This window comes from Semicossyphus pulcher, unplaced genomic scaffold (assembly GCF_022749685.1).
Source record: "Semicossyphus pulcher isolate SPU_LCO1_2020_fin unplaced genomic scaffold, fSemPul1.0.p SCAF_5, whole genome shotgun sequence".
NCBI lineage: Eukaryota > Metazoa > Chordata > Actinopteri > Labriformes > Labridae > Semicossyphus > Semicossyphus pulcher.
The window spans coordinates 32,074,657-32,086,907 of NW_027211726.1; the positions used below are offsets into that span (position 1 = coordinate 32,074,657).

At 41.5% G+C, this 12,251-nt stretch overlaps 1 protein-coding gene across 1 annotated transcript in view; it reads left to right on the plus strand.

Moving 5' to 3' along the window:
• LOC138609461 (NACHT, LRR and PYD domains-containing protein 12-like) overlaps positions 1 to 12,251 on the plus strand; it is a 125,613-nt gene that overhangs the window by 74,200 nt on the left and 39,162 nt on the right. The window contains exons 13-14 of the mRNA XM_069682097.1: positions 4,744 to 4,917; positions 6,434 to 6,607. Coding sequence (XP_069538198.1) covers positions 4,744 to 4,917; positions 6,434 to 6,607 — 348 coding nt within the window. The remainder of the gene's footprint in view (positions 1 to 4,743; positions 4,918 to 6,433; positions 6,608 to 12,251) is intronic.

The following is a 12,251-nucleotide window of genomic DNA, read 5'->3' on the forward strand; positions in this document are numbered from 1 at the left end:
TGTTAGCTAGCGCAACTTTAGGTTTAACAACTGATCCGGCTGTGTCTCCCTGCTATTAATTAAGATAATACAATCTCTAACAGCGGAGACAGGCTCGCGCTGCTGTCTGGGCTGTTGATTCAACATAAATAGGAGGCAAATGTGTAAACGTTCCCTTCTCAGCATTCCCTCAAAGCATGTCCCGTGTCCGTGTCGGATACCTTCCTCAAAGAGGCCGCTGGTTCCGCACACGTAAATCTAACGGAAACAACACGTGTTCGTGAATATTTCGATAGAACTAGAAATGCTGTAACGTAACGCTAACTATCTTACAATTGATCAAAAACAGAAGTAACGAGAAGAACGTTAAAACGTTAATTACATGCAGGAAGACGTGGCTAACTTCAGGTTACAGTGTACACACCACAGTGTATTCTGCACGTTTAACAGGGGCGGTGCAATTAAGTTACTGTCAGCAGCTAACTAGCAAGTTCGTCGTAGCAAATATAAGCAATAACCTTATATTACACTAACAGAAAATCCGTCACACGTTAACATTTAGTTTGAGACGTAAAATTGCACTTTTACCTGTCTCTCGAGGAAGTCAAAGTGATCACTGCTTGACGCGGAAAGAGAGCCGTTAGGAATGAACTCAGGAGAAGTGTTTATTCACTACCCACAACACCCTGTGAATTAACTTCGATATTTCACACCACCGAAGAGTTTCCCTCAACACAAGCTGGGGTCTACATGAGAGAATAAACTCCAAAAATCTAACTCCTTCACTATTTTTTGTCTAACTCCTTATTTTGAAACTCTAAGAATTTGCTCTGTGAAATTAAAATGGCTTTAATATCACACTGAAGGGGTCAGCTGACAAAGGATCTTGTCACCAGTATTGTGTTCATGTTCACGGCTCAGTAACTTGACTTGGATATATAAATGCTGGTCTAAGACAGTCTGAGTTATGTTCATCTGGACTCCATCATGTGTGGTCCAAAGAGAAGAATCCCAACGACGACTGTAATAAAGCAGAGATGATGATTGGAACATTTATAAACTTATAAAGAGCCTTTCCTTCAGACTGAACAGTCCAGTACAGTAGCTGCATCACTGCTGATGACAAAGCAATCTGTGTTGATCTCTGGCTCCTTCTTACCTTCACTCCTCCCCGAGTACTTTGCCCACAGACTTGAAGGTGCTGACCCTCTATTCCACAGCTTCATACTCTGCAAACTGCCCCAATGTTCTCTGGAGGTCACAGAGAAACTAAGTCAGCAGAACGTTATCCACAGCAGAGGCCATCATGACGGACCCTCTCTACCCATGCTTTGTCTTCATATCCTGTTTATGAAAGTCAGAAAATAATCTTTTACAAGGTGACAACCGTATGTGGCGCCGGTGTAGCTCAGCCATTAAGACACGGCCCATGTATAGAGGCACACTACTCGACGCAGAGGCCCTGGGTTCGACTCCGACCTTCGGCCCTTTGCTTCATGTCCTCCTCGGTCTCTCTTCCATCATTCCCGACTCTATCCACTGTCCTGTCCAATGAAGGCAACAAAAGGTTAAGATTTTTTGACCTGAGCGAGTTGACAGGTAAGGGTGACTTAGTTTCCTCACTGTGAGCCAGTAAATACTCTGGACATAAGTGAACTTACTTTGAATGTGTGTAGCTACATTTGGTTCTGTGAAGAGTCTTGTATTCCCACACGTCAGGTGAAACTTTATCCAAACAATAAGCCATGGATCACTAAGTCCTTGAAAGAAATAACAATGAAGAAACATAACCTCTTTAAAAATAGCAGGGTTGAAGAGAACAGGGAGGTAAAAAGACTGGTTAGGGCAGAGATTCAAAAAGCTCAATTCAGTTATATGGATAAAATTGAGGACAAATTTAAAGGTAATGATCTAAAAAGTTTCTGGAATGGCATGTCAGTCATGACAGGCACAAAAAAAGGTAATATGAATATTAAAATGGATGGTTTTAAATCAGACAAGGGGCTAGCTGCTAATTTTAATCTTTTTTATCTCAGGTTTGATACAAATGATTTTAAAGAACAAGCTGATCAGGTAGAATTAGAAACCTCCTCCACTCCACAGCTTGAATTGGGTGTACAAGATGTCAGGAACATACTCCGTAAAACCAAGACCAACAAGAGCCCCGGCCCTGACAATATATCTGGTCATCTTCTCAAACACTGCGCAGATCAATTACCCCCTATTTTTCACCACATATTAAAGTGTTGCTTAGAGCAACAAAAGGTTCCTACTCTGTGGAAGAAGTCCACAATAGTACCAGTGGCTAAGAAAAAGTCCCCTAAGGGCGTTAGTGATTTTAGACCTGTGGCCCTGACTTCACTAGTTATGAAGGTTTTTGAAAAGCTCATCAAGAGAGAGCTAGTTGGAGTTGTGGAGGACTCATTGGATCCTCTACAGTTTGCCTGTAGGAGTAAAAAAGGGGTTGATGATGCTGTTCTTACCCTTCTTCATTTACTTTTTAAACACCTTGAAGGTCCAGGGACACATGCACACCTGTTATTTTTAGATTTATCTTCTGCTTTTAACACAAGTCAGCCCCACATTTTAGCCAACAAACTGCTAAATGATTTGAATCTGTGTCCTGGCATTGTTGGATGGATTTTAGACTTTCTTGTGGACAGATCCCAGTGTGTCAGGATTAATGGCTCTTTGTCGGACACATTGTTCTCCTCCACTGGTTCGCCACAGGGCTGTGTCCTTTCACCAATCTGGTACATTTTTTACACTGACAGCTGCAGAAGTTCCCAGCCAGGAAGACACATTCTGAAGTTTGCAGATGATACAGTCATAGTGAGCCTGTTACAAGGAAGGGAAATAGCACGTGGCCCAGTGGTGGACGATTTTATAGAGTGGCGTGATAACTCTTTTTTAAAATTAAATGTACGTAAAACTAAAGACGTGCATTGATTTGAGAAGGCAGCCTAATACACCAATTAAAACAGCAATTAAGGGTGAGATGGTTGACCAAGTCCAGTGTTACAAGTCCCTGGGTGTTGTTATCGACAACAAGCTAACATTTAAAGAAAACACAGACGCAGTCTGCAAAAAGCCACAGCAGAGACTGCACTTTCTCCGTCAACTTAACTGGTTTGGGGTGTGCAGCAGACTGATGAATCTGTTCTACTCCTCCATGGTAGAGTCTGTCCTCACCTTTGCCATAATCTCCTGGTTTGGTAACCTGTCATTAGGGGACAGAAACAGGTTCCAATGGATCATAAGAGTTGCCAGTAAGATCATTGGCATAAGATTACCTGATCTGTCTTACACCTTCTCCAAGAGAGCAACATCTCAGGCTGGAGACATCTTACAGTGTCCTCGACATCCTCTCCATGGTGAATTTGAGTTCCTGCCCTCCAGCAGGAGATTTGGACTACCAGTGGCAAAGTCCAACAGGATGAGAAATTCTTTTATCACTCAGGCCAAGAAATACTCAATTCAAAAGTGGAACCTGTAGATGAAGTATTTTCCTGTTCACTTCCAGGAACTATTGATGGTCTTCTAATTTTTGTTTTAATGTTGGTGTTAGTGATGGTTTGGAGTTTTACATGTTTCATTTTCACTTGATGTATTCTTAATGAACTCTTATGCGTTTTAATGTTCTTTGTAACCGAGTCTATGTGTTTGTGTTTTCTAAATGTTTTTGTCTCACTTGGCTGCAAAACAAATTTCCCCTCGGGGACAATAAAGTAAAAGTTGAAGTTGAAGCCAGTGAAGAGATCTGAGGATGGGGGTAATGTGAGACCTGGTGAGGAGTCTTGCAGCAGCATTCTGTGTTGACTGCAGGCGATTAAGCGCAGACTTGCTGAGTGACGAGAGGAGTGTGTGGCAGTCGCCGAGGTGAAACTACAGTTGAAACTAAAGTTCTCAGTTTACTTATATTTCTTAGGTGGACATAACATGATCTGGTTACCTGCTTAACATGGCTGTCAAAAGATGATGATTTATCAACTATTACTCCTAAATGACGTGGGCTAAAGCCAACAGCAGAGGAAAGGGGCCCAATGTTGTGATCCTGTGAGCTGATTGGATGGAAAGAGCTCAAGACGGTAGGAATAAGAGAGGAGCTAGCATGAAGTGGATGAGAGTTATGATGCATATTGGACCTAATAGTCATTACTTTATCAACACAGAAGGAAAGGAAGGTATTGCAGTCATCAACAGTGAAACATGGTAATGTGGAGAGCGCTGGTGAAACAATGTTTTAAATAGTTATGAAACGTTGGGATTTCTTTTTGATGAAGAAATCAGGTCAGCAAAATAAGCCGTCCAGGCTTCCTGTACTGCTTCTTTAAAAGAACGCCGGAGATCTTTAAGATGTAGGCGATGCACTTCCACAGACGTTCAGACCTGTGACAGTGTGGTCTCAGGCAGCAGACAGCCTCTGTTATCCACTGACAACTGTTGCAGGTAGCCCGAGTCCTAACCTTTAAAGGTGCCTCTTTGTCCAGTAACGTGGAGCAATGACCATTAAAAGACTGCGTTAAAAACTCAACATTGTGAGGATTTATATTAAAATCACAGCAGGAGTGTGCTGAGAACTGGTCGGCTGTATTTCCTGTAATGAGGAGGCTCTTCTGAGGCTGCTGCCAGTGGTCAAAGCCTCCAACAAAGCTCTGTACGTGAACACATCATTCTCCATGTTAAATGTAGTTTTACTTTATTGAGAAAAAACAACTATTTCTTGTAATTGTTTCCTTTTATGTACTGTTGATTCCTCTTCAGGCTGAGTGGCTGTAAACTGTCAGAGAGAAGCTGTGAGGCTCTGTCCTCAGTCCTCAGCTCCCAGTCCTCTTCTCTGAGAGAGCTGGACCTGAGTCACAACAACCTGCAGGATCCAGGAGTGACTCTTCTGTCTGCCGGTCTAAAAACTCCACACTGCAGACTGGAAACTCTCAGGTTAGTGTGCAGCTGTGTGAAAATGATAACCCTCTGAGCTCACATGTTCTGTATATTTGCTCAGTTCTCAGCTCTCAGTCCTGTGAGTCTGAATAACCCTGTAATTAAAATGGCTTTAATATCACACTGAAGGGGTCAGCTGACAAAGGATCTTGTCACCAGTATTGTGTTCATGTTCACGGCTCAGTAACTTGACTTGGATATATAAATGCTGGTCTAAGACAGTCTGAGTTATGTTCATCTGGACTCCATCATGTGTGGTCCAAAGAGAAGAATCCCAACGACGACTGTAATAAAGCAGAGATGATGATTGGAACATTTATAAACTTATAAAGAGCCTTTCCTTCAGACTGAACAGTCCAGTACAGTAGCTGCATCACTGCTGATGACAAAGCAATCTGTGTTGATCTCTGGCTCCTTCTTACCTTCACTCCTCCCCGAGTACTTTGCCCACAGACTTGAAGGTGCTGACCCTCTATTCCACAGCTTCATACTCTGCAAACTGCCCCAATGTTCTCTGGAGGTCACAGAGAAACTAAGTCAGCAGAACGTTATCCACAGCAGAGGCCATCATGACGGACCCTCTCTACCCATGCTTTGTCTTCATATCCTGTTAATGAAAGTCAGAAAATAATCTTTCACAAGGTGACAACCGTATGTGGCGCCGGTGTAGCTTAGCCATTAAGACACGGCCCCATGTATAGAGGCACACTACTCGACGCAGAGGCCCTGGGTTCGACTCCGACGTTCGGCCCTTTGCTGCATGTCCTCCCCGGTCTCTCTTCCATCATTCCCGACTCTATCCACTGTCCTGTCCAATGAAGGCAACTAAAGGTTTAGATTTTTTGACCTGAGCGAGTTGACAGGTAAGGGTGAGAGTTATGATGCATATTGGACCTAATAGTCATTACTTTATCAACACAGAAGGAAAGGAAGGTATTGCAGTCATCAACAGTGAAACATGGTAATGTGGAGAGCGCTGGTGAAACAATGTTTTAAATAGTTATGAAACGTTGGGATTTCTTTTTGATGAAGAAATCAGGTCAGCAAAATAAGCCGTCCAGGCTTCCTGTACTGCTTCTTTAAAAGAACGCCGGAGATCTTTAAGATGTAGGCGATGCACTTCCACAGACGTTCAGACCTGTGACAGTGTGGTCTCAGGTAGCAGACAGCCTCTGTTATCCACTGACAACTGTTGCAGGTAGCCCGAGTCCTAACCTTTAAAGGTGCCTCTTTGTCCAGTAACGTGGAGCAATGACCATTAAAAGACTGCATTAAAAACTCAACATTGTGAGGATTTATATTAAAATCACAGCAGGAGTGTGCTGAGAACTGGTCGGCTGTATTTCCTGTAATGAGGAGGCTCTTCTGAGGCTGCTGCCAGTGGTCAAAGCCTCCAACAAAGCTCTGTACGTGAACACGTCATTCTCCATGTTAAATGTAGTTTTACTTTATAGAGAAAAAACAACTATTTCTTGTAATTGTTTCCTTTTATGTGCTGTTGATTCCTCTTCAGGCTGAGTGGCTGTAACCTGTCAGAGAGAAGCTGTGAGGCTCTGTCCTCAGTCTTCAGCTCCCAGTCCTCTTCTCTGAGAGAGCTGGACCTGAGTAACAACAACCTGCAGGATCCAGGAGTGACTCTTCTGTCTGCCGGTCTAAAAACTCCACACTGCAGACTGGAAACTCTCAGGTTAGTGTGCAGCTGTGTGAAAATGATAACCCTCTGAGCTCACATGTTCTGTATATTTGCTCAGTTCTCAGCTCTCAGTCCTGTGAGTCTGAATAACCCTGCACAGCAAATTCGGCCCTTTGGAATAAACTCTCTGAGTTAAAATCAACTCAATTTGAGTGTACATGTGAGACCATCGAATAAACTCTAGGGCATAGTTAAAGTTACTCTTTTCCGGGAGTTGATCTTTCAACTCTTTTTAGGAGTTAAAACTGAACTCCTCTGGGAGTTAAAACACTACTCCCATTAAGAGGAAAAAGCACTCTTATTTAGAGTTCATTTTAGGTGAACTCTTTCACAGTGTTAACAGTGAAATTGTTTTATTGAACACTTACAGAGTTAATATATAAAATCACAAAAAATGTTTGTTAGATGAAAATTAATACAAAAAACACATAAATTACTTCAATGCCTTTATTTGAACACATCCAGAAAGTGTGTTCACAACTCCTTGCTTCATGAATATTAACTTTTTTAACAAGTTACATTTGGAGTAAAAGCTTTCTTCAGTAACAGTGTAAACATGTAACAGCATACACATTTAAAATAAACAGCTACAACGGCAGCTTAACAGTTAGGAAATTGTGTGGTCAAATGGAAATCACAAATAAAAAATATGTAGTAAAAAAATAAATTTGCATATTTCAGCAAAACTGTAAAAAAATATACCATACCACATCCCTCTGTGCTGCATAAACTTTTCTGAGGAAAGTGCAAGTGTGATCATTTTTAAAACAACCTTAAATGTAAATGTACAGCAGTCTGTTAGGATTCTGAAAGCAAACTTCTCTGTAATGCAGGATTATGTTAACATGAAATAGAATGTTAAACGTGCTGTTAAAGCACGAAAACATGTACAAGAACGTAAAACATGAATTCAATACATTCAGTTTGGCCAACATTTTAGGCATTTTAGGCCAACAGATTAAATAATACAGCCCTCTGACACAACATCAAAATAAAAATCACACCCATAGGACATTTGAGAATCCAAACTTTTGAAATGTCTTAATTTCTCCCTTTCTAGAACCAGTATCTTCCTGGGGATGTTTTCACTAACTTGGAAAGCATGGAAATGGTCATGGAAACAAGTTTCATGTTCATTTAGAACTAAAACACTTTACCATTGTGCAAAATGATAGAAGTTATTTTGCTGAAGACTGGTGTGTTTTCTTGTGTCAGTACAAACAAAGAGGCCAACGCGATATTCACACTTTACCCAGTTTGTCAGGTTGACAGTGGCTTGTGAATCAATGTGAAGATATGTAGACACATGCTCTGTACACTCTAGTGTTTCAAGTAAACACATTTTGACTGGACCAGACTCAATTGCTTTTGAAGTCAGGCATTCCCAATGATAGGCTACTGCAAACTGGTGTTTCCTTGCAAGTGATACTGTTAAAAAGTTTTTCACACCATCCTTAAAAAAATGGTGTTTAGCCATAGTCCAGCCATAGCCATAGCCTTAGTCATAGTCCAGATATGAATGAGGGGTCCAATTTTTCGAATGCACCTCGGATAGTGGACCATGAAATGATGTTTTGGAATCAAGTTCTTTGATGGGTACAGTTCTTTGAAGAGCTGGTGATGTTCAATGATAAGGTGCTTTAAATACACGGTCATCCCTTCAGTGATTGAGTATGAGAACACAATGTTTATTATGTTCAGCAACAAGAGCATCAAGCGCCAGTGCAATTCATCCTCTGATACCAGGTCACCAAATATCAAAGGTGATCAAACACAGTGTTTGTGATGCGTTTAACCCTATTCCATGTCCGACACAGTCAAGCTTTACATTTGTTGGCTTGTTTTTCTTTTCCACATAGCCATAATTAAAAGCATAAATCCTATTCAAGAGGCTTTCTTTGGAGATGAAATGTTCAATCAAATATTCAAATAGAAGTTTGACCTCATATTGACCAACCCCTTCCAAAATGTCACGCATGATGTCAACTGCATCATTTTCTGCATTATGGAAATACTGCAAAGTGTTCAGTATGCTCTTTCTGTTGATGCCAAATGAAGAAGTTGGATCATCTACCAAAGAAGAATAATGTTGATCATTGAGAACTGGTGATCTTATGGTCAAACGTGGGTCATCTTCTGAGAAAACTGACGGAGCTGAAGATTTATCAATTAGGCAAAGTCTACAGAAGTCATTTGCACTAAATGACTCCAAGAATCCAAGAATGCTGTGCATACCCAAATTATCACCAGTAATTTGTGCAAGAGTGCCACGTACAGGAAATTCAGCAAATGGAAGAGCAACCCCAGTTGTCTCTAATATTTTCAAGTCTCTTACTAAGGGTTTCAGAATTTCATCAATGCCGTATTTCTTAGCATCTTGTGCATGAAACAATGATACTAGATGAATATTCATTAAGGCAGAATTCACCTTGGGTGGAAGATTCCTGAGGATGAAGTAAAGACAACCAACTTTATGAATACCTTTTTTTGACCCTAGTGGGTTTGCACACTCAACATCGTCATAGTACAACTGGATTTGGAGGGCAAACTTGTCACTTGAAAACAAGGGATGACTTTTGAAGTAGCTTCCACCACAGAAGTTCTCGTATTTGTCACTCTGAGTAGATGTTTGCATCATCTCAGAAATAGTTTCATTCTTGAAGATGAACTGGAGTGTTTTGAGTATGGGAATATATATGAATTTGTCAATGATTGGAACTTGCTCATAGGTTCCACTTTTGCTATTTCGTCTGGTATCAAACCTTATATCTAGACGCTTTTCAACTGGTACAATATCCCATTTTTCTGTGAAATATTTCTTCCATTTACTGTTAGAATTCAAGTGGCTAAAAGGGTTGTCAATACCTTTAAATAACTCTTCTATGGCTGATCTTGCAGGACTGCCAGCAGGTAGTAAGTTTAGTACATGGTCCTGAATATTAGACTGTAAGTCTCCCACAAAGTCCTCTAAATTCTCGATGGTAGAAAGCACTACAGTATTTGGTACACCGCTTCCTAAAAGCTTGGCAATAATTGATGCACACATATCTTTGCTGCCCGTTGACACTGAAGGGCCTGCTTCAATATTTTGGTGCTGAGATGAAGTGGAAGGTGTTTCATCATTTAGGCACAGAGGATTATTGTGCTCTTGAATGGCATGGTTGGAATGGGTCTCCTCTGTTGCACATGTGTTGACAATATGCGCATGTATCTTTATGAGATGTCTTCTAAACCCAGAATAACTAGAGAATTGCAAGCAACATCCTATTGGACCACATTTTAGCCTCAGATTTTTCCCAGGATAGATTCCATGCATTAGTTTGAGGTGCCTGAATAAAAGTAAGGCTGTACCAAAGGATGACGCACAGAGGAAACATCTCAACATTTTTGCTGCTTGAACTTTTTACGGCTTGTTCAACAACTTTGCTCTCCACTCCTTGACTTTTGGAGTTTCTTCCATTGTGCCAATATCTATGCTGTACAGAGTAGTCTGCAAAAATGTGTACAGGCTGGACAGAGCATCATCATATTTCACACTGAAAACAAAGTGGGACTTGAACAGCTCATCAAATGCGCCCAAGGATGTACCTGACTGACATGGAAGAAGCTTTCTATCCACGACTATGTAGAAGCTGAAAACCTGAGCTTTTGAAGTCCCTGTGGCCAGAAGATATGGCTGGGGGTTTCCTTCTGTGGTGATGAGGTGATCCTCCAGGCTCTGGCAGGACTGAAACACAGTGAAAAGCACTTCCATATAACACATTTCTTTAAAACACACGATACCACAATATTTGGAATTGGATTTGTTGACAAACCTTGTGAAATTTCAGCAGGTGATCTGTTGCCTCTCCGACACTGATCTTCTTGGCCCGTTTCCTTCCAGCTGGTTGCGGAGTGAGAAGATGCAGCAAGACAAGAAGAGAGGCCATGTCGCTGTGCCACTCTGCAATCAGTGAAGAAAACCATTACTTCATGTGTTTCACACCTTGTCAATGTTGAGGTCACCTTTGTTGTCCCCTATTCATCTAACGTCTTATGACCATGCTGCTCAGGCGTGCTTGTGTGAAACTAGCTTAACACCTCACTGCTCAGACTGGACAAGTTACTACAAACTTTTGATGTGCATCGGTCAACCCAAGATTTTTATCTTAAAAGGACAGGCTCCGGTTTGATCAAGTCTGGAGTAGTTCATCCAGAATATCTAAAAAGATTTTGGAGCAAACATGTCTGTTTTTGGCAACTTATTGCAATACAAATGAATTATGTCTATTGTAATACTACCTGGATCATCTGCAGTGTCAGATTCTTCATTCATGGCAGATTTGAGCTGTTTGTTCAGGAGAGGTGTCTCTCTGAGGGCCCTGGCTTCGTGGATGACCTTGTCTTTAAAACAGGGGGCCCATTTTTCCAGGAACCTGGAGGAAGTCTCTGCTCCAAACATCATCGAGAAGTCCTGCAAAATCTCATATAAAAAGGAGCAGAACTAGTATTACCATCACCTTGTCTACATGTATGTATTTTGACAAACATTTTTTAAATTCGTATTAGTTGCCTACCAGTCCCTTTGTGTCTAAGAAACGAGGAAACAGTTGAAGTATGTCCACTGACTGCTGTGGGTCATGGAGCATCTCTTGACGATAGTGGAATGTTTCTCTCATCTTCTGGAAGACTAAATCCCGGTCTGTAGTGTGGTGAAGAAGGGACACTGCCTCCATACGATCATCTCCCGATCGCTTGTCATCTATGGAACCAAATGATCTTGGCGATGTGGGGCCTCCTTTCAGCAGCACTCTGTTAGTGGATGTTGATGTGGTTTTGGATTGACGTTGGACAGTCTTGACCCTCCACTCAAGAAAGCCAGTATTGCTCTGTATGTCATAAAAATGTTCCTTTAAAAAAAAAAAAAAGGATTCCTCTGGTTAACGTGCAGACACTATCAAGTTTTTAATCTCACTCAACAAACAAATCTGTGACCACCATCAATATTTTACACAAAAACTAAAATGCACTCGCATATCCCTTTTTTACGGTGGCCGGCAAGGGCAAACGTGCTGCAACAGCCCAAACGATTTCGATTAGAAGAAACGAGCTGCAAATTCAGAAACGATGTAAATTCAAAAACACATGCAAAAGTCCAAAACCGGGCAGCTAGCGGCGGGATAACCCCAAACACCCGAACTACCTTTTGCTAGTTGAGTTTACCGCTAGCTGCACGGCTAACAGAAGCTACAATTAGCAGCGGTTACTTTAGCAAAGCTATCAGTTGATCAGGAGCCGTGTCTCAACAAAAGTTGTGAATTCTTTGCTCATGTTTTAAAGTTGTCAGTAGTACATGACCAACAGAGACGCTCCGCTCCAGCAGCGTCTAACATTAGAAAGTCTGAGAAGTAATAAATTCACTGTCTCGTCTCCCCCTCTCTCCCGTTAATAACCGAGCGCCCCCTACAGGCCTGGAGCACTTCCGTTGTGAGGGCTGTATTTGCAGCGTTTTTCTTTTGCATGTGTTTTCTGGGTTTGTGTGTTTTTGACTTTGCATCGTTTCTGTATTTGCAGCGCGTTTGATGTTAATGTATTTGTTTTGGCTTTTGGAGCAGTTTTTTTTATTTGCAGCGCGTTTCTGTCGTTGAATATGTTTTGG